General features: G+C 42.0%; 2 protein-coding genes across 3 annotated transcripts in view; one reads left to right on the forward strand and one right to left on the reverse strand.

Moving 5' to 3' along the window:
* DYNLL1 (dynein light chain LC8-type 1) overlaps window positions 1–1,562 on the forward strand; it is a 32,384-nt gene extending 30,822 nt beyond the window's left edge. For both annotated transcript variants that reach the window (XM_072723001.1, XM_026015856.2), the window contains one exon: window positions 588–1,562. In XM_072723001.1, coding sequence (XP_072579102.1) covers window positions 588–725 — 138 coding nt within the window. In that variant the 3' untranslated portion in view covers window positions 726–1,562. The remainder of the gene's footprint in view (window positions 1–587) is intronic.
* A 1,675-nt stretch (window positions 1,563–3,237) lies between these two features.
* Window positions 3,238–18,962, reverse strand: COQ5 (coenzyme Q5, methyltransferase). The gene is made up of 7 exons (XM_026015855.2): window positions 18,736–18,962; window positions 14,762–14,911; window positions 11,478–11,699; window positions 6,549–6,655; window positions 4,617–4,705; window positions 3,918–4,029; window positions 3,238–3,840 (listed from the first exon to the last, which is right to left on the reverse strand). The coding sequence occupies exons 1-7, from the start codon at window positions 18,935–18,937 to the stop codon at window positions 3,739–3,741; spliced, it is 984 nt and encodes a 327-aa protein (XP_025871640.1). The 5' UTR covers window positions 18,938–18,962; the 3' UTR covers window positions 3,238–3,738.
* Between the last annotated feature and the right edge of the window lie 1,129 nt (window positions 18,963–20,091).

Genomic DNA, 20,091 nt, shown 5'->3' on the forward strand with positions numbered 1-20,091 from the left:
GTGGCTCTCAGATTCTGCTTCTAGCATTCTTTTTGTAGGAACAGTGGATTCCAGGGTATCTTGTGCCCTTTAAATTTTGATCCCAGTGGTTTAGATGCTGATTGAGGCTTTGCCCTTTTGTTTTTAGTGATATTGGCATGTAGTTAAGGAATGGGGTATTTTGGGCTAAATATTTACCATTTTGGATTTTGTGGTGCGCGACCTACAGTAGGATAATTTTCTGTTTACACATAACGTGATAAACTAGAACTATTATCACCTGTCAATTATTGAGCTACCATAGGAGCTATGAAGGTGAAATTACCATGATAACAAAGTGCCCTGTCTTTGAGGCTGCCCTTTCTGCCTTTTACCTCCCCAGCCCCCATTCTCAGCTTAGCTCAGACTGCAAGTATGTGTGCATTAATGCACTATGTAGGCGACTTGGAGCTGGGGAACATTCTTTCATGCTAAGAATTTGCAGATGCTAACGTTCCTCCTTTCTTACCCCTACAGGCTCTGCTTATCTAGGAGGCAAACTCTGACCTCTGGTTTAGCACTGAGACTCTAGTATTCTCTTTTTCTTTCCCCTTCTCTCCCCCAACCAGGAGTTTGACAAGAAGTACAACCCCACCTGGCACTGCATCGTGGGGAGGAACTTCGGTAGTTATGTGACACATGAAACCAAACACTTCATCTACTTCTACCTGGGCCAAGTGGCCATTCTTCTGTTCAAATCTGGTTAAAAGCATGGACTGTGTCACACACCCAGTGATCCATCCAAAACCAAGGACTGCAGCCTAAATTCCAAATACCAGAGACTGAAATCTTCAGCCTTGCCTAGGGGAACACCTCGATCTTTGAACCTTTATTGTGTTGTTTTGTACAGGGCATTCTCTGTACGAATTTGTTGTGGTTATAAAACAATTAGAAAAACAGCTTACATTTGTATTTATTTTCTATTCCATACCTCTGCCCCATGTTTTTTCTCCTCAAAATCCATTCCTTTCCAAATAAATCTGTTGGAGAAGTGTGTGTTAGTTACGATTTGTTCACATCTAGGGTTGAAAATGGCCTATCACTTGATCTTGAGCAGGTTACTGGGTTTCAGGCCTTGCAGTGAGTTTCCGTTGGATATAATAGACTAGCCTATTCATAGTGCTCTTGAGTCCTTAATCTCCCCTCCTGCAGCTGTCCGTGCATGGAAGCATACTGCTCAGAAGTGCATGTTGAGAAATGCATGGCAGAGAAACCTTTGGATTAAATCTTATTACTAATCTGATAAATACTATCCTTAAGTGCTTGTTTTGTTAAAACGAGCTGTAGAATGTTCTGGACTTTTGGGCCTCAGGTAGTACTGATGAATATGTAGAACTTTACGAAAGCTTTTTATGGCTATAAAATAAGCCAAAACAAAGTTGAGCTAATGAGAAGTTTGCTGGGCTCTAGGTTGTCTGCACCTGCCCCCTTTTCCTGCTTTTCCCAAAAGGACAAAGATTAAAAGTGGTCTTAAAAGGGAAAATGAAAGTTTTTGAGCAGCAGCCCTCCATGTGATTCCAATAAAGTCTTTGCAGGAATTTAAACGTGTAAGCCTGCTGTGCCGTGCTTTAACTAGCTGTGCTTAGAAACCCCCATTAACAATGAAGTGTGAATTGAACCTTTCATTAAAAGACCCAATTAAAGCTGTGGATAAGTAATCTTCGTTAAAGGTTTCCTGCTATCAATTTTAAGACTTAAGTCTTCTCTATGAAGAAAAGCAAATATAGCAGACTTGGCTTTTGTAGGCATAAAGGAAACATGCCAGAGGCTGAAACAACCCACACTTCTCTTGGGAAGTTGTAAGGAAAGCCCTGGCTTTCTACTTCTAGGTTTTCAGTGTTCACGTGAGATAAGGCTTTTTGTTTCAAACTTTGGATCTGTGAGATGCAATCAGGATTTCTGAGCAGCCAAACCACTGCTACACAGAAGGGGAGGATGAAATGACTCCATCTTAAGAACAGTGTTAGGTTGTAACATCTTGGGGAGATTATAATTACCAGGTTTGGGATTTTAGGAATTGTAGTGAAGTTGAGCTAGGTTAGGACTGGGAAAGTTTCAGGGTAGAAAGGCAAAAATGTCTTCTTGTTTACTGTGGCAGTTAAAAATGAGAGAAAAATTCGCCCCCTGCTTTTTGTAGGAGAGGATGAAGTTCTGTGGAATAGAAATAAAACTGAGGTGATTTAGGTTTCTATTTATATAAACAGACTAAAGATGTTCCCCTAATTCATTTCTTTTCTAACTCCTTTCCCTCTTTAGTGACCTGGCTGTATTTCTATTTGAAGTCCCCAAAGCTGTATCATTCTTGTTCGATTAGTCCTATTTTCAAATAGTCTTCTGGCAATAGACCCTAGAATTTATTTAAGTCTATAGGTGGCTGGACATTGCGGGGTTAAATTTGATCAGGCCTATATCTACTGCCTGGAAGTGGCAGCTTTTAATATTTTATCTTTTGATTTAGCTGTGAGAAAACCACTAAGCTAGGGAGATAGGATTGGGTTGGTGGTTTATGAAATTCCTTGTGGCGTCTGTTCCTCATTACTTGTAATTTCAAAGGCCAATGGGCTCCAGCTGGCTGAAAAAAATGTAAACTAAAAGTTTAAGGTTTAGCACTTTGTCAAATGCTCTTTGCTGTTCTTTGAGATGGTTGTATATGGATAGCTATGTCTGAAATATTTACAATGACAGGGCAAGATCTTGTGAGTGAAGGTACATAAATGACCCCTACTGTGCTGGGCCTAGAGGCAGCATCTCTCTAAAGCTTTTGAAATAGCCTTGAACTAAGTTATCCACAATTAACAAATAGCCAGCCAAGTCAGGTTGCTTTCTGCAATGTCTTAGCAAAGCTCCTTAAAAACCATATGCTTAGTCCACATTCAAAATATTTTTGGCTTCATTTTAACATCAAACAATGGACTGTATTAAGGAGACAAAAGAGCTCTGCCCAGCTCTGCCCCTTAGTACCAGAGGGGTTGGGCTAGATAGTTTTCAAACTTTGTTTTCTTTTTTTGGCTATAAAACCTCTCAAATGTGTTCTGATAAACTCTCCATAGAAAACAAAAGCCAGGAGTTTGCTGGAACATTCTTTCATCAAGAGTTTGTTTTCTTCATGACAGGCACTGATAATCTGATCCAATAGTAGTTTTGGTAGAAGAGGACTGAGTGACGATAATATATTTCCCTCACCACTCCTTTCCCCAAGAAGAAATCATGAATACCACACAAATTGTAAACTCATTTAGTGATTCAATTCATAATCCTAGTTGTGATTGTTTGCCCTCTGACTTAGTCCTAGGCTAAGAGATTGACTCAAGTGGAGCTAGGACATTTTCTGGTTCAAATCATTGAGTTCAGATGATTCATTATCCCTCTGGAAGGCAGCACCAGTCCAGAAGCTACAAATGCACTTCAAAAATGAAAAGTAGTATTGGTTTTACTTTAACCACACACACGCTGCACAGCCAAGAAAAATTAGCAGGAGTTGAGCAAAAAGTACAAACCAAATACTTCTGGGAGAAGCCCTGAAACAGCTCCTAATGAAAGCTGCCAGAGAATGACAGGGATCTGTTTCTTCCACTTTGAGATTGGTCACATCAGAACATGAGTCCAAGGCACACGTCTTTAAGAGGAGATGTTCTGCTGCTGGTCTCATTACCAGGTTGTTCTTCAGTACCAGGCTTTCAACAGGATGTGACTGGTTCACACTCCAGAATGGTAAAGGAGTTACAGTTTGAAGCCAGAATGAATAGCCACAATGCCTGATGTGAGACTTTCATAAGTCACCTTCTCAAAACCTGCATCTTCTATCATCTCTCTGAATTCCTCCTAAAACACAAAGATATAGCAAAGATATACCTGGATTTAAGCTCTAGGGCCTTTGTTGTAAAATACGAGTTTTGTACCTGAGATGGGAACTGTCGGATACTTTCTACAAGATATTGGTAGGACTTCCAATCTCCTGCAATGACCTCTCCCAGGACAGGAATGACCTGGAAGCTATATAGATCATAAAGCCTAAACAAAAAAGGCAAAAGATTACAATTAGAAATATCCCCTGATAAGAAGCAAGAAGGTATAAGCCTAGAGTTATAAATTCAAATGCCTTTAGGGGGCAAGTACCTGAAAGTAACATGGGCCAAGCGCAAGACCACTAGGGAGTGGTGAGGATGTGGTGACAGGTACCATTAGGAAGTAGCATAAATATGGAAAAGGGGCAGGTACGATTCCATTCTTGACTCCTGCCGTGTAGGAATGTGTGCTTGCTAAGCATTGTCCTATATGATTTCTCAAGTGAAGCTGGAAACTCAGATTTTTATGTGAAACTTAACTGATTTTTAAATATGAACATCTAAGTTAATTTTTAAAAGTACGATGATTCAAACCAAATACATCTGTGGGCCAACTTAGCCTCTGGTTGCTGGTTTGAAACTCTTCTGGCTTCGATGTCATTCAGAACTGGCTGACCTCTGAAGTGGCACTGTCCCTTCAAGACTCTGAACTATGAGGTTCCTGCTTATTGCTTACTGGTTACTTTCTGTCTGTTGTGGAATAGGAAACCCGTGGCCAGACAATGAGAATAAAGCCCTGTTAACAGTGCTAACCTGGATATGAGGGGGTTGTTCACTTGACTGAACTCCAGACAGAGAAACCGTCCTCCTGGCTTCAGGACTCGATGGGCTTCCTGGAGTGCCTGAGCAAGGCAAGGAACAAAAGAACACACTCAATTCTATTAGGCCAAAACAGCTTTACCTTTGATGGGCATTATAAAAGTTAGCATTTCCCATAGATCCCTTGTGCTTCTCAGTGGGAAAGCTGTAGCAGCAGAGATAACCCCACAGTAGCCTAAATTTTATAAGCATTCTGCTGCCCACAAAGAGAAGGCCACTTGGAGTACTCTGATTGGTACAACCACATGGTGGCCAATTTCACATGCATCTCTTTATTACTGTTAAAAGCGTCTTTCAGGATTTTTTTTTCTCTTTATTTTTTAAAGTAAATGCTTTGACCAACATGGAGTTTGTACCTAAAACTCCGAGATCAAGAGTTGCATGTTCTACCGACAGAGTCAGCCAGGTGCCCCTACAATTACTTAAATTATAATGGCTAACTTCTTTGATCTAGGAATTTTACGTCAAGGAATCTAGCTTATAGAAATGCATCTGTTGTAGGGGCACCTGGCTGGCTCAGACGGTTAAGCATCTGACTCTTGATTTTGGCTCAGGTCAAGATCTCAGGGTTGTGAGATCAGTCTCCAATACTGGGCATTGTTCCTGCTTGTAATTCTTCCTCCCCATCCTCCAAACAAAACAAAACAAAACAAAAAACAATGCATCTTTGTAGAGATGACATACATATAGATGTTATTCCCTGTAGCACCATTTGAACAACACAAGATTAGAAACATCTTAATTATCAATGAGAGACTGGTTAAATGATGGAATGTCTGTGTATATGGAATTGATGCAGCCATTTAAAAAAAGGAAGAGCCAGGTCTCTCCATGTACTGACAGGAAAGATCTCCCAAGATACATTTTTAAGGGGAAAAAAGCAATGGGCAGAATATTTGTGTGTTTTTCATATGCTAATAGTTGTATTAAAGGAAAAAACAAAACAATATTTATAAACATCTTTGCAAAAAAAAAAACAAACATCTTTGCAAAGGTACACAAGAAATTGATGTTTGGAGGCAGGGAGAGGAGGCACTGAATGGTCAGGACACACGGGTGGGAGGCATACTTTGCCTGATATGCCCTTTTGTACTTTGAACCTATTAAAAATTTTTTTTAATTAAAAGAAATAATAAATTGGCTACATACAGGGCAGGCCATATGAACCAAGCTAAAGTACACCATAAAGATGTCCCACTAGAAGCAGAGGAACCAGGTAACTGGAGGCCCCCCCCCCCCCCCCCCCCATAATAGAAACAGAATATGGTTTGCACATTGTCTTCAAATGCTCTGGGGTAGAGTACTGAAGGAGAAATAAAGAAGAGCTGCATTAGGGGTGCCTGGCTGGCTCAGTCAGTAGACTCTTGATCTCGGGGTTGTGGGAGCCCCACATTGGGTGCAGAGATGACTTAAAAATAAAATCTTAAAAAAAAAAAGCTGCATCAGATTAAGAGCTGAATGTTCCCTTCTCCCTATAAAGGAACCCATGACTCTAGGTACCTTCTGCCAAAATAAGTGTTTGAATGCCTTCTGTTGACCTTGGAAATGTCTCTGATCTGCAAACTCACAGGGTCAGACTTCACAAGTGAGCAGAAACAGATGGAATGCCAGCTCAAAGATGTAAAGACCAACCCAAGCATCAAAGGCTTCTATGGGGATCTGCTCCATGGTTTCAGTCTTTTTTAATTTCATGACTAGGAAAATTGGCAACTTCAAGGACTGAAGCCCCTAAACCTGAAACAGTCATTCCATTCAAGAGCTGGGCAGAGAGCAGAATCTCTCCCTCTTTCCTTGTTTCCTGTAGGGCCGCTCTGGAAGATCTAATAGCACAAGAGTCACACAAGCTGAGGATGCAGCCATACACACCTGATCGATGTGTGTGACATTCCGGATCCCAAAGGCAATAGTGTAAACATCAAACTTGTCATCATCAAAGGGCAGTTCTTCAGCATCTCCCAATACCCAAGCAAGTCCTGAAAGAGAAAATCATTCCTGGTCTCAGTGTGGGTAGCTGTCTTTTCTGCACCTAGCAAACTGCCAAACCTGAGGTGGGCATTGTGGGAATCCTCTGATTTGTAGTCAGCCAAGCAGAAGTGTGGGCAGCCTGTGCACACCATTGGTGGCTAACTGCTGAGGGCAGTCTTTGGAATCTGAGACAAGCTCTGGGAGTCAGTGTCAGAAATGAACTGAATTGCTGGACACCTATTTGGTGTGGGAGAACTGGAGAACAGTTTGGTGCTGGGTAAATACCATAAGTGTAGTATCAGAAACCATCACACACCTGCCTTCATTGCTGGGTTCCTGGCCACTGTCTTCATAGTTTTGCCTTGGCTTGAGAATCTGAATTTCTTTCTTTTTTTTTTTTTTAATATTCACTATTTTATTTTTTTTTAATTTTTATTTATTTATGATAGTCACACACACAGAGAGAGGGAGAGAGAGGCAGAGACACAGGCAGAGGGAGAAGCAGGCTCCATGCACCAGGAGCCCGATGTGGGATTCGATCCTGGGTCTCCAGGATCGCGCCCTGGGCCAAAGGCAGGTGCCAAACCGCTGCGCCACCCAGGGATCCCCGAGAATCTGAATTTCTTGAAGTTCAGCAGGAAACTTTCTCCAAGAGTTTTAGAATAGAACCTGATGAATACTTAGTTATGCCCACCCTCAAGCAATTTTTACCCAATTAAGTGTTTTGTGTAAAGCACCGTGGTTAAGATCCCAGGTCTGGGGTTTAGACTGCCTGTTTTTTTTGTTTTTTAAGATTTTATTTATTTATTCATGAGAAACACACAGAGAGAGGCAGAGACTAGAGAGAGAAGCAGGCTCCCCATGGGGAGCCCTATGTGGGACTCGATCCTGGGACTCTGGGACCTCACCCTGAGCCAAAGGCAGGCGCTCAACCATTGAGCCATACCGGCGTCCCCAGACTGTCTAGGTTTTAATTCCAGGAATTATAAAATCAGCTTCACCAATTATTAGCTGTATAATCTTGAATAAACTACTTTGCCTTAGTTTCCTTATCTGTAAGATGGAGTTAATAGTACCAACTTCAGAGGATCATTGGAAGTATTCTAAGTATGGAATTCAGCCTAGTTATATTGGTTCTTTTTAAAAAAAAATATTTTATGTATTTATTCATGAGAGATGCAGAGAGAGAGAGGCAAAGACACAGGCAGAGGGCAAAGCAGGCTCCATGCAGGGAGCCTGACGTGGGACTCAATCCTGGGTCTCCAGGATCAGGCCCTGGGCAGCATCCCCCCCCCCCCCCCCCCCCGCCCCCGGGCTGCCCTAATTATATTGGTTCTATTGGAGAATCAAAGTATCTAGACCCCAAGTCTGGTCACAAATTCAGAAAACACCTCAGGGAAACCCTTAACAGGGTAGATATGTCCACTAAAAGATCCTGATTTGGCTCTAACATTATTCAACTTGCAGCAAACTAGACATAAAATACAATATAGAAGGAAGGCTCTATAGAGGAAAGTAAATGAAAATCTTGGGAGGGCAGCCCTGGTGGCTCACCGGTTTAGCACCGCCTTCAGCCCGGGGTGTGATCCTGGAGATCCGGGATCGAGTCCCACGTCAGGCTCCCTGTATGGAGCCTGCTTCTCCCTCTCTCTGTGTCTGTCATGAATAAATTAAAAAAAAAAATCTTAAAAAAAAAAAAATCTTGGAAAGCAAAGTAGCAGTATTTGACAAAATCCTTAAAAATAACCATACCCTGGGGCGCCTGGGTGGCTCAGTTAGTTAAGCGTCAGACTCTTTAGTTTCTGCTCAGGTCATGATCTGGAGATCCAGCCCCAGGTGGGGCTCTGTGCTCAGTGGGGTGTCTGCTTTCCTTCTCTTCTCCCTTTGTCCCTCCCCCAGTTCCCACACTCTCTCAAATAAATGAATCTTTTAAAAAAGTAACCATATTCTTTGAACCAGCTATTTGATTTTAGCAGGATGACATTGATAACATCATTATCATCATCATCATCGCAACTGCCCTGCCCTTGATGGCAGGGTCTGTATTATCACTTTACATACATTATTTTATCACATTCTCATAGTGACTCCATGGGATAGCTCTTACCATCATCTTCATGTTTTAGGTGAGTGGAGTATCAGAAAGGTTAAAGCAGCTTGCCCAAGGTCACCCAGGTGGATTGGAACTCAGTTTTTTTTTTTATCCCAGAGCTCTGTTTTCAATAGCGATGGTACATAACCTCCACTACAAGGTGGTTTTTATTCTGCTATTTTACAGATGAGGTAATTGAGATCTAGAGAGTTTAAACACTTGTCCAAAGTTATACAGAAGGTAGAAAAGTTAACAAGTACATGCAAAAATTTACAAATAAGGATGTCATAATGTTGTGCCCTATGCAAAAGCATTAGAAAAAATGACAGATCAATTGGTTACTGATTATATAAATTGGTTATGTGAATCTTCATGACTCACATCCATACAGGAGAATATTATAAATAATGATTTTAAGGAATTTTTAATGACATGGAAAAATCTCGTGATATAATGCTAATTTAGGGTAGGATAATAAATTGTATAAACAGGAAGTCTTTAATTTTATAAAAAGGAAACGATTAGGAAAAGCTAGGAAGGAAATAAAATACTGGGAGCAGCTCTTGATGTTGGAATTATAGGTAAATCTCAATACTTTTCCAAAATCCAAAGTTCTCAAATATATCAATTTTTATAACCTACCAAATAATTTTTAAAAGATTTATTTATTTGACAGAGAGAGAGAGAGAGCGCGTGAAAGAGCAGAGGGAGCGGCACAGGGAGCAGGAGCCTGACTCAATCCCAGGACCCCGGGATCATGACCTGAGCCGAAGGCAGATGCTTAACTGTCTGAGCCACCTAGGCGCCTCCCTCTCAAATAAATTTTTTAAAGCTCCTGCCAACAGGGTTTCCATTTGGGGAGGAAGTGCTCCACATAAAATGTAAATAAAACACACAACAGTGCTACATACAAATACATCTTTCACACATCACCTTACTATTACAAAATAATTTCTAGAATCCTCCTTAGTTTCAACTCTTTTTGCAGGATATGTTTGACAAAGGCTTCATTGTTGGGCATTGCTAGAGCAAGGAGGAAAGGTAAGGAAACTGTCTTCTGCAGCACTTGGTAATTCCTATGTCAGTGGGTTTGTCTTGGCAGTGAGAAGAGGCTGAAAGGCAAGCTATGCTATGGAAGGGATGATTCCAGAAATGGAACATCGCCTATCATTTCTCTCTTCATTCTCCACTCTCTATGGCTGAGCACCAGAGGGAAGGGGAACACGTTTTTCAGTAGGAGTAAGGAAACATAGTGCCTTTGTCTAAAAACACTAGGGACTGTCTGCTTTTTGATCAGCATTGATGGTTAACAAAAGAGCCCTTCATCTTGGAGGCCAAGTGGGTTGTGGTCTGTCTAGGCAGCTCAGTCCGGGGGTGGGGGGGCGGGGAGGAGGAAGAATTGAACTACAATAACCATAGACACTCCCGGTGGGGGAGGGAGAGGACAGGACCCCTGATGCTGACCTGAGGGACTTTTATTTTCTGTCCCAGACCACTGTCTCTGCTGGTGGCTGCCTGCAGTGCTTAGCCATCTGGGGAGAGGGCAGTGCAGTGGCTCTGGAAGCTGGGTGAATGTGGTACAGCTGCCCCATTGTGACTTCTACTGGATAAAGTTCGGTGAAAAGTATTTTAAAAGATGAAGATGGACAGCGAAATGGGAAATCTACATCTTTAAGCTAGGGCACAAATTGTCCAGTTTCAGGGTGTAGTGAGTTCCCAGAGACATGTAGTCACTCTCCTATCTGCTGCTGAGAGTAGTACTGTTTCCAGGTATTTAACTCTACCAGTTGGGCCCTCTGAGGAACAGATGCCCAGAGGAGGGAAGCATGCAAAAGGGATTTGGGGGGAGGATGTAAGGGAGAACAACTTGGGAAGATAAAAGGAAGAGGAGGCAGGACTGAGCTGGGGGAAGCCTGGAGACCCAAGCCTTTGCCAACCCACAGGGAGCTCGGGAGCACAGCCAGGAAAGAGCCTCAGAGGGAAGCTGAGGCAGAGCTAAAAGGCTGTAAAAGCTGGTGGCTGCCCGCTGCCTGCATTCCCCTGTGTCTAAAGGGCATGTTCCTGCTATAAGGGCAGAGCCCCTTCTCAGCTTCCACATCAGTCAAACTCTGAGCACCCATGAGGAACGGGATGGCTCCCAACCAGGGCACTGGGATCAGCAGGGGGTTGCTGGCAACTGAAGGCAAAACTTCCATCTCACAGCCCAAGAGCTGAGATCCTAGACTCAAGCTCTGAGCCTGGGTCTGCCATTGAAAAGTTGTGTTACTCGGGGCGCCTGGGGGCTCAGTCGGTTAAGCGTATGCCTTTGGCTCGGGTCATGATCTCAGGGTCCTGGGGTTAAGCCCTGCATCATCCAGCTCTCTGCTCGGTGGGGAGTCTGCTTCTCCTCTGCCTCCTGCTCCCCCTGCTTGTGCTCTCCAGCTCTGTCTCTCTCAAATGAATAAATAAAATATTTAAAAATAAACAAATAAAAGTTGTGCTCCTTGGGTAAGGGCCCTTCAGCTCTTTGGGCTGTGGTTATCAGCTCTGTCACATGGGGCGGATAATCAGACTGCCTCCCTGGGTTGCCAGAATAACGCATGTAACAGCACCCTAACTGGCTTCAGCCACACCAATCATCTTTGACTTCTGCCTATTGGTTCATTTTTTAAAATAAAGCACTTTAACGTTTTATATATCCCATCTTACTTCATAAATACACAAACATTTCTGCCATGTCCACCCTCCCTAGTACTTGCCAGCTTTGTAGCCCTGGGCACGGGCTTTCTGCTTTCCAATCTTTAGCATCTCCTTGTTGATGTCGCAGACCACGACCCGGGAACCGCCCAAGGGGTCCTCTTCATTTTGGTACTTTTTGGCAATTTCTTCCCAGGATAAATTTTGCTGGGCCCGTAACTGCCTCTTCTGCTTTCCCTTATGCTGGGCCTGGACATAATTAAGGAACCGGAAGGCAATGTCACCTGTGGGAAGCCAAAAGGAGGAAAGATGCAAACACAAACACAAATGCGAACCCAACATTTCCAAAACCCAAACAGAGTAACAAAGGTACAGGATTTGAGGAGTGTACAAAAATTGAAGTTTCTCTTTATTTCTATGGTAACTTAAAAAAATAATTTAACTTCTAGTACTTTTTTTAAGATTTTATTTTATTTTATTTTATTTATTTATTTTTTAAAATTTTTATTTACTTATGATAGTCACAGAGAGAGAGAGAGAGGCAGAGACACAGGCAGAGGAAGAAGCAGGCTCCATGCACCGGGAGCCCGATGTGGGATTCGATCCCGGGTCTCCAGGATCACGCCCTGGGCCAAAGGCAGGCGCCAAACCGCTGCGCCACCCAGGGATCCCAAGATTTTATTTTAAAGTAATCTCTCTACCCAACATGGGGCTCAAACCTATGACCTCAACATCAAGAGTGGCATGCTCTATTGACTGAGCCAGCCAGGTGCCCGGGTAACTTCTAATATTCTTAAAAACTTTTTTAAAAATTGCCTAAGTAATGCATAGACACATTATCACTATAAAAGACTCACCCAAATATTTAGGAAAAAACATAAAAGTTGCATTTTCTCTCCACACCTTCTCCAGACCTAACCTGTGCTAACTCCTTAGTGTAGAGCCCTATTAGTCTGTCTAATAATTGTTACCAAAGCAACATGAGGGTATAGTTACCAGCAAGGATCCCCTGCTCCACCACTTCCTATGCCTAGTTCAGCTCCCCAGGAACCATCTTTCTCAACCCTTTCAGCTGGGCTTTCTGTTGGTTCCAGCTCTTTCTTTACTTACCAAATTTATAATGATATCTTGTTCCTCATCTCTGGATGCCTCTACTTCCCAATATATTTAGATCACATTTCTTTTTTTTTTTTTAAAGATTATATTTATTTATTCATGAGAGACACAGAGAAGGAGGCAAAGACATAGGCAGAGGGAGAAGCAGGCTCCCAGTGGAGAGCCTGATGCGGGACTTGATCCCAGGACTCTGGGATCATGACCTGAGCCAAAGGCAGACGCTCAACTGCTGAGCCACCCAAGTGCCCCTAGATCACATTTCATAGTCCATCATAGATTCCTTTGGGAACTAGAATAACAGACTAATATTATATTTCTATGTCATCAATTACAGATGGTACCTCTTAAATCCCTTCAACCTTCTACTGTGTGCACTTTTACTCTGTCAAGACTGGTAACATAGTTTGTTCTTTTTTAAAAAACTTATTTGTTCATGAGAGATACAGGCAGAGAGGCAGAGACATAGGCAGAGGGAGAAGCAGGCTCCCGCTGGGGAGCCTGATGCAGGACTTGATCCCAGGGTTCCTGGATCACAACCTGAGCCAAAGGCAGACGCTCAACCACTGAGCCACCCAGGTGCCCCGACATATTGTTTGTTCTACAGCTACAGGTATGTCTTCTGTGCTTTGTTGTTTGGAGTTTAAAAGCTAAAAATCAAAAGTGTTTATGTTATTGTGACCAGGTAAATCCTGTTTGGGCCAAGCCAATGTTTTCTAGGATCCCACTTCCTTTCTTATAGTGAGTGCTGTTTGTCTTTTTCTTATACTAGTTGCCAGAAATATATCCTCAAGTTTTTCTAGTTTCTCCAACTAATTAGGTATTCTCTAGTTACTTTTCTATATGTTTAAATATTGTATATATATACTCCTATGAAACAACTTAAAAACATACATGGGGATATTATACGCATAGTCATACAACTCATTTTCTTTCTCTTCCCACAGAATATGTCTTTGAGAACTTTCCATCAGTATTTATAGGTTTTCCACATTCTTTTAAATAGCTACATGGTATTTCATAGAATGGGTGTATCTTAATTTAAAACAATTTCTTTACTGAGGCAGAAATAGGTTATTTCCAAGTTTTCACTACTACTAAAAATGATGCAGTGAGCATATCTATACTATATATTCTTAAAATGTCTTTTTTAATATAAGGGATTACCTTCGAACTACAGCATACAGTAGTGCTATGGGTTAAGGCATAGATATAGGCAGCTCGATAGCTGTAGCTGTATCTTTGTGCAAACTTAAAAAAAAATTTTTTTTAGACTAGGCATGTAGAATTGGAACTGTGGGATCCTAGACTAAAGATTTTAGATTTTAATAGATTCTGTTAAATTGTCCTCCACTGAGCAAGGTATCTTACTACCTTCTGAGCTTCCACTGGGGAGAGGACCACACCAGCAAAGCCAAACATAAACGTGTTTCACACATAGAGATTGTCCTACTGTAATTTGTTATATTATTCTATTGGTATAGATTAACACATCATTATATGACACATTTTTCTGTGATTTAGCATATACATTAACTATGTAATAACATCACCAAAATGCATTTTAGAAACCCATGACATTTTTCTTCCTAAATATCTAGTGTGCAAAGGACCGTGCATAAACTGAGCTTTTGAATTCTGATATGATAGTGGATTAGGCATAAAAGGTTGTCTAGGGGAGCCTGGGTCGCTCAGTCAGTTAAGCTTCTGCCTTCAGCTCAGGTCATGATCCTGGGGTCCTGGGATCAAGCCCCGCATGTGGCTCCCTGCTCAGTGGGGAGTGTGCTTCTCTCTCTCCCTCTGCCACCTCCACCCCATTTGTGCTGTCTGGCTCTATTGCTCTGTCAAATAAAAAAGAAAGAAAGAAAGAAAAGGTTGTCTAGAAAGTTTATACAATATGATAAAGGGCATCCCCCCAAAGAAAGGGAAAGCGAATTAAAGGTTAAACAGAAAATAAAACAGTCATTCACATGGTAAGATGTCACTGGAGCAAAAAAGTAATCTTTTTACTTTGGAACCTTGTGCATTTTAGAAAAAACGACAGGCATAAAGCTGATACTTTGTGCTTTCTGAGTGACATTTACTTAAAAAGAGTAAAGCTTTCTTAGAAGTGTATTGATTTCCAATGACCATCTTCAGCCGAATGGTAGGTAAGCTAGCTCATCCCAACAAAAGACACTAATTTCTATAAAAGGTGCTCAGTGATCCTCAAGGATACTCTACTGGACATTACCTGTGCCTCCAGCAACATCGAGCAGCTGAGTTCCAGGAAACGGGCGCATCTTGCAGAGCAGTAAATCCTTCCAAATACGATGGATACCAAGACTCATCATATCATTCATCACATCATACTTCTTGGCCACACTTTCAAACACATGATAGACTGACAGGAGAAATACAACACAATTGTGCTATTAACAAAATTAACTTGAGGAAGTCCTAAATGAAAGAGGCTGAAGCTTTTCTTCTCTAAATTTGCCTTTTTCAGGTGAAGTTAAGTTATACTGCTTGATGCCCGTATCTACCCCTTAACCTCCTTTTGAAAAAGGCTTAAGTTATTTCATGTAAGAAGCCAACCTCTTTTCTGCCATCCTAGTTACCTTTAGTGGTCCTTTAGTGGACCTAGGACCATGACCCCATAACAACGTATTCACCTACATGGTACTAAGTAGGTTCCATTTCTTAGAGAATAGAGGGCATAGAATTTTTCTAATGGTTATTATAATAGAAAACAACAAAATCATTAGAAATCCATGACTAATGGATGGAGAGGCCTCAGTTCATCCCTGCCTGGATCACAGAGAAAAACCTCAGGTACAACTGGGTGGGCAGATGAATGGCCAGATGTAAATCAGGGCCAAGCCACACTGCATAGGGCCCTCATAAATCTTCTCATAAATCTGATAGGATCAAGGGAGAATGTGGAATCTGGGCTAGTGGGAGAAGGAATTTACTATCTAAGGCACTTTAAAGTGGGGTGCCTGGATGGCTCAGTGGTAGAGTCTTTGGCTCAGGTCGTGATCCCCCTGTTATGGAGTCCTGCCTGCATCAGGCTCCCTGCAGGGAGCTTGCTTTTCTCTCTGCCTCTCACTCTGTGTCTCTCATAAATAAATAAATAAATAAATATTTTTTTAAAAAAATAAGGCACTTTAAAGCACAGGCTACATTTTAACTTCTTTACACCTGTTTCTCTGCCCATAAGATGAAAAAATCAGTGTCCGTTCCCTATCACCCTGTCATAAGGCAGAATTAGGTAATGAATGAAGGGGAGATGCTTTGAGTTTATCAGATGAAAGTGCTGCATAGATTGAAAACATCACATCTTCTGCTGAATTAGCTCAGTATAGAGCTCCCCCGAATTCAATCTTGAATGCCTTTCTTAACCCCAGGGACTGCTTTTTTTGTTTTGGGGGTATTCACGGACACTAAAGATCAACCCACCGAATATAAGCAATCTTTGCTTTGCATGGTTCTGATATACGTGAATTTCAGCGACTGTGGCTTAAATAACAACAGTCCCCCAGCAACATCATTCAAGTGCAATGGTGTATTAACTGTGAGTAACTGCATAAAGTACAAACTTCGCCGGTAGTCTTCAGCCTATAAATCACTCTGTAAATAACAGACATGCATCATGATCAGTAGCCAATCATGTCACTTCTTTCAGTTCGAAGTTGGTAGGTCATTACACATCAGTCATTCAGGTCACACACAAACAGCAAAGCATGTAGTTGGGTCACCTCCTTATCTCTTAGTTGTAAACACATGTGGTATTTTACAAAACTACATCATTGAAAGAAGAAATTGGCCATGAAAATGAAAGCACCACAAAGAAATTAAAAATAGTAATACTGGAAGTGAAATGTCCATGGGATTATAGACCAACAGCTGACTGTGGGAATGTCAATACTCAAGAGACTCTAGATATGCAGCTGGAAGAACTATGTGAAGATGAACTTATGGACATAAATGAGAATGTGGTTGTGATGAAAAGGTAGATGTCCCAGAGGAAATGATGCCAACAAAAAAATCTCACACTAAAGGAATTCTTGGAGATATTTCATGATACTGACAGTGAAAGGATAAAATGTTACAAGCTGACTGAAATTTAGAAAGGAGTACCGCAATTTGCCATGGCATAGAGAAGATGCTTGCTCCCTACTGTAAATTATATGACCTGGAGGTAGCAAACACTGTTCAAACTACTCTTGGCATATTTTTTTATGAAGCATAAAACAGCGTAATGTTTCTAATTTTTTATTAGAATTTTAACTTAATTAAAAACAAGCTTAAAATTTTTAAAAATCTAATTACATTAGGTTAAAATTAAACCTAATTTTAAATTATAGTTTGCTAAATATTAATTTTACTATTTATTTCTTTTCTCTATACATTTATAACTAACAGTAAGAGAGTTTTTGATGTTCAATAGTTTTTTAATATTTTTTAAAGTAAACTCTATGCCCAATGTGGGGCTTAAACTCACAACCCTGAGATCAAGAGTCTCTTGCTCCACTGACAGAGCCAGCCAGGCACCCCTGATGTTCAATAATTTTTAGAAGTCATAGAACAGTTGTAATTTTTCCCATTAACTGTTAATATCATACTGCATGATTTCAACATGCATGGTCATTTTTACAGTCCTGTGCTATTGTGCAAAGGGAAGATTCCCTGTACTTTTTTTAAGACTTTATTTATTTATTCATGAGAGTCATAGAGAGAGGGGCAGAGACATAGACAGAGGGAGAAGCAGGCTCCATGCAGGGAGTGCGATGTGGGACTCGATCCCAGGACCCTGGGATCAGGCCCTGAGCCAAAGGCAGACACTCAACTGCTGAGCCATCCAGGCGTCCCAGTTGTCAGGCTTTTAATGTGCACCAGGCACTGAAGATATAGACATGAATGAGCCACTATCCTAGCTTTCTGGGGATTCACAGTCCAGTGAAATAAATGTTAATTTAAGGAGGCCCCTGGGTGGCTTAGTGGTTGAGCATTGCCTTTGGCTCAGGTTGTTATCCCGGAGTCCTGACATCAGTTCTGCATCAGGCTCCCTACAGGGAGTCTGCTACTTCCTATGCCTGTCTGTGTTTCTCATGAATAAATAAAATCTTTAAAAAATAAAATAAATATCCAAAGAGTTACAGTAGAGCTATGTATTTAGTAAGGCTGAGTTGAGAAGAAAGATAATGTAGTAGTCCTTAAGAGGATGGGCTATTCCATTGTGAATTCCTTCTGTTTATTTCCTGGATGACCACAGGCCTAGTGAAGGAAACTGTCTGAGCCTCAACATACCCACCTGTTAAATGGGCATAATACCTCCCCATTATAAATGGTACAGTTGGAGTTATATAACAGTCCTTTTCCTTTCCCATGCCTGTAGCACAATGCTGGACACAAAGAAACTGCTCAATAGTATCTAACCCTTATTGGGCAATTAGGAAGTGCCAGGCATTGTTCATAATACTTTAATGTATGAAGTAATCTAACCCTCATTGTAACTCTAAGAGAAAGGTTACTATTATTTCTACTTATACAATTTGAAAGCTGAGGCACAATTTCTGTGTGTTTCCTCCTTCCTTTCTTTTAAAAAATGGTCCATCTTGGCATCCCGGGTGGCTCAGCGGTTTAGCGCTGCCTTAGGCCTAAGGCGTGATCCTGGAGACTCGGGATCGAGCCCACATCTGGCTCCCTGCATGGAGCCTGCCTCTCTCTCTGCATCTCTCTGTGTCTCTCATGGATAAATAAATAAAATCTTTAAAAAAAAAAGGTCCATCTCTTTAGCAAGTGAAGAACATGAGCTCTGCAGTCATAAGCATGAGCTCTGCAGTCATACCAAAGTGGGTTGGAATACTGGTTCGGCCACTTACTACATTAAATTGGGCAAGTTCTTGTTTAATTTCTAAGTCTCAATTTCCTCATGTGTAGCGTGGGGATAACAATAGCAGCGTCAGGAGGTTGAGATGAGAATTGGGAACAATATCTGCATGGTGCCTGGCACGTCATAAACACCCAATTTTGGGGATTTAGTGATAATTACTGTGTTTAACAAGAGGAGGCATCTAAGCTCTGCGATGTCAGGCCGGGGGCGGAGGACTCCTCGGAGGTCAGGCTACGGCATACGAGTCAAAACGACGTCAAAATCAATTCCCAGCTGAGCAGAAGAAACTAGATCGCAGATCCCTCCATCCGCCCTCTCGCCCCTTTCACCTTTGCCCCTCTTCTCCTCCTCCGAAACAGTCTCAAACCCGAAATGTGTTTCCGTTGCCGGCTTCTCTTGGGACAAGTGCCGGGCACCCAGCGGGCCGCTGGGCCAGGAGCTACAAAGCCCGGAAAGCCGGCAGCAGCGCATCACCCGCGACCACCTACGACCGCAGTAGCTCCATAGAGCGCAGCACCTGTGGGTCGCCATCTTGGCAATGGGAGGGCAGAACGGACCGCACGTAGAGTTGCGCCACTAGAGGGCCAACGGCGGCCGGTAGGAGACGTTATTAGCCGAACGCGTCCTGAAAACCTTTGCTAGAGAGCTAAGTGTGATTCCTGGGATTCAAAGGCCACTTAGTTTTTGAGTACCGGAAATCCCTTCTTCTCTCTTCCCACTTGAATATAGAATTCACCAGAAAGGAAGGGACCTTAGGATGAGCCCACAATCACCTCTCCGCGGCCATGTCTCTGAATCTTGTCAGCCAGCAGTTATGAATGCTAACTCGAGACACCCAATAACTCTTGTTTTCTGGTACAGAAGTAGGAAACTAAAGTACGGTGTGGTTACAAGAAAGAGATTACAAGATCAGTTCTCTTATATTTTGATGTGCCTAAGGATCACCTGGTTTGATCTTTAAAATGCAAATTCCTGCGGGCACCTGGGTGGCTCAGTAGGTTAAGCCTCTGACTTTTGATTTTGCTGGGGTCATGATCTCAGGGTCGTGATATTGAGCCCAGATAGGGGTCTGTGCTGGGCATGGAGACCGCTTGGGATTCTCTCTCTCCCTTTGCCCCTGCTGTCTCTTTCTTTCTTTCTCTCTTTCTTTCTTTCTTTCTTTCTTTCTTTCTTTCTTTTTTGTCTCTTTCCAAAAGAAAAAAAAAAGTCAGATTCCTGGGCCCAAATACCAGAGTTTTTGAATCTGTATATTTGGAATGGAATGGGCATTGGGAATCTTTATTGAACAAACGTCTATGGTGTTTCTTTTTTTTTTTTTTTTTAAGATGTATTTATTGGAGGGGGACGGGCATAGAGAGAGAGAATCCAAAGCAGGCTCCACACCCAGTGCAGAGCCCCATGTAGGGCTTGATCTCACTACCCTGAGATGAACTGAGTCAAAACTAAGAGTTGATCACTCAACCCACTGAGCCACCCAGGCAACTCACAAACATGTGATTCTGATGCAAGGAATTTGCAGACCATTCTTGAGAAACATGTGCTAGACTACTCTGAAAAATAAACGCACAAAAGACTGTTCTTTGGTCTTTACATTTTGTGTACCTGAGAAGTTCATAAATGGGAAGGAAAGCTCTGGTGTCTATTTAGTGAGTCAGACCCAATCACCACTCACCCTCATTCTGTCA

The sequence above is a fragment of the Vulpes vulpes genome, chromosome 10 (genome assembly GCF_048418805.1).
Source record: "Vulpes vulpes isolate BD-2025 chromosome 10, VulVul3, whole genome shotgun sequence".
In the NCBI taxonomy this organism is placed as follows: Eukaryota; Metazoa; Chordata; class Mammalia; order Carnivora; family Canidae; genus Vulpes; species Vulpes vulpes.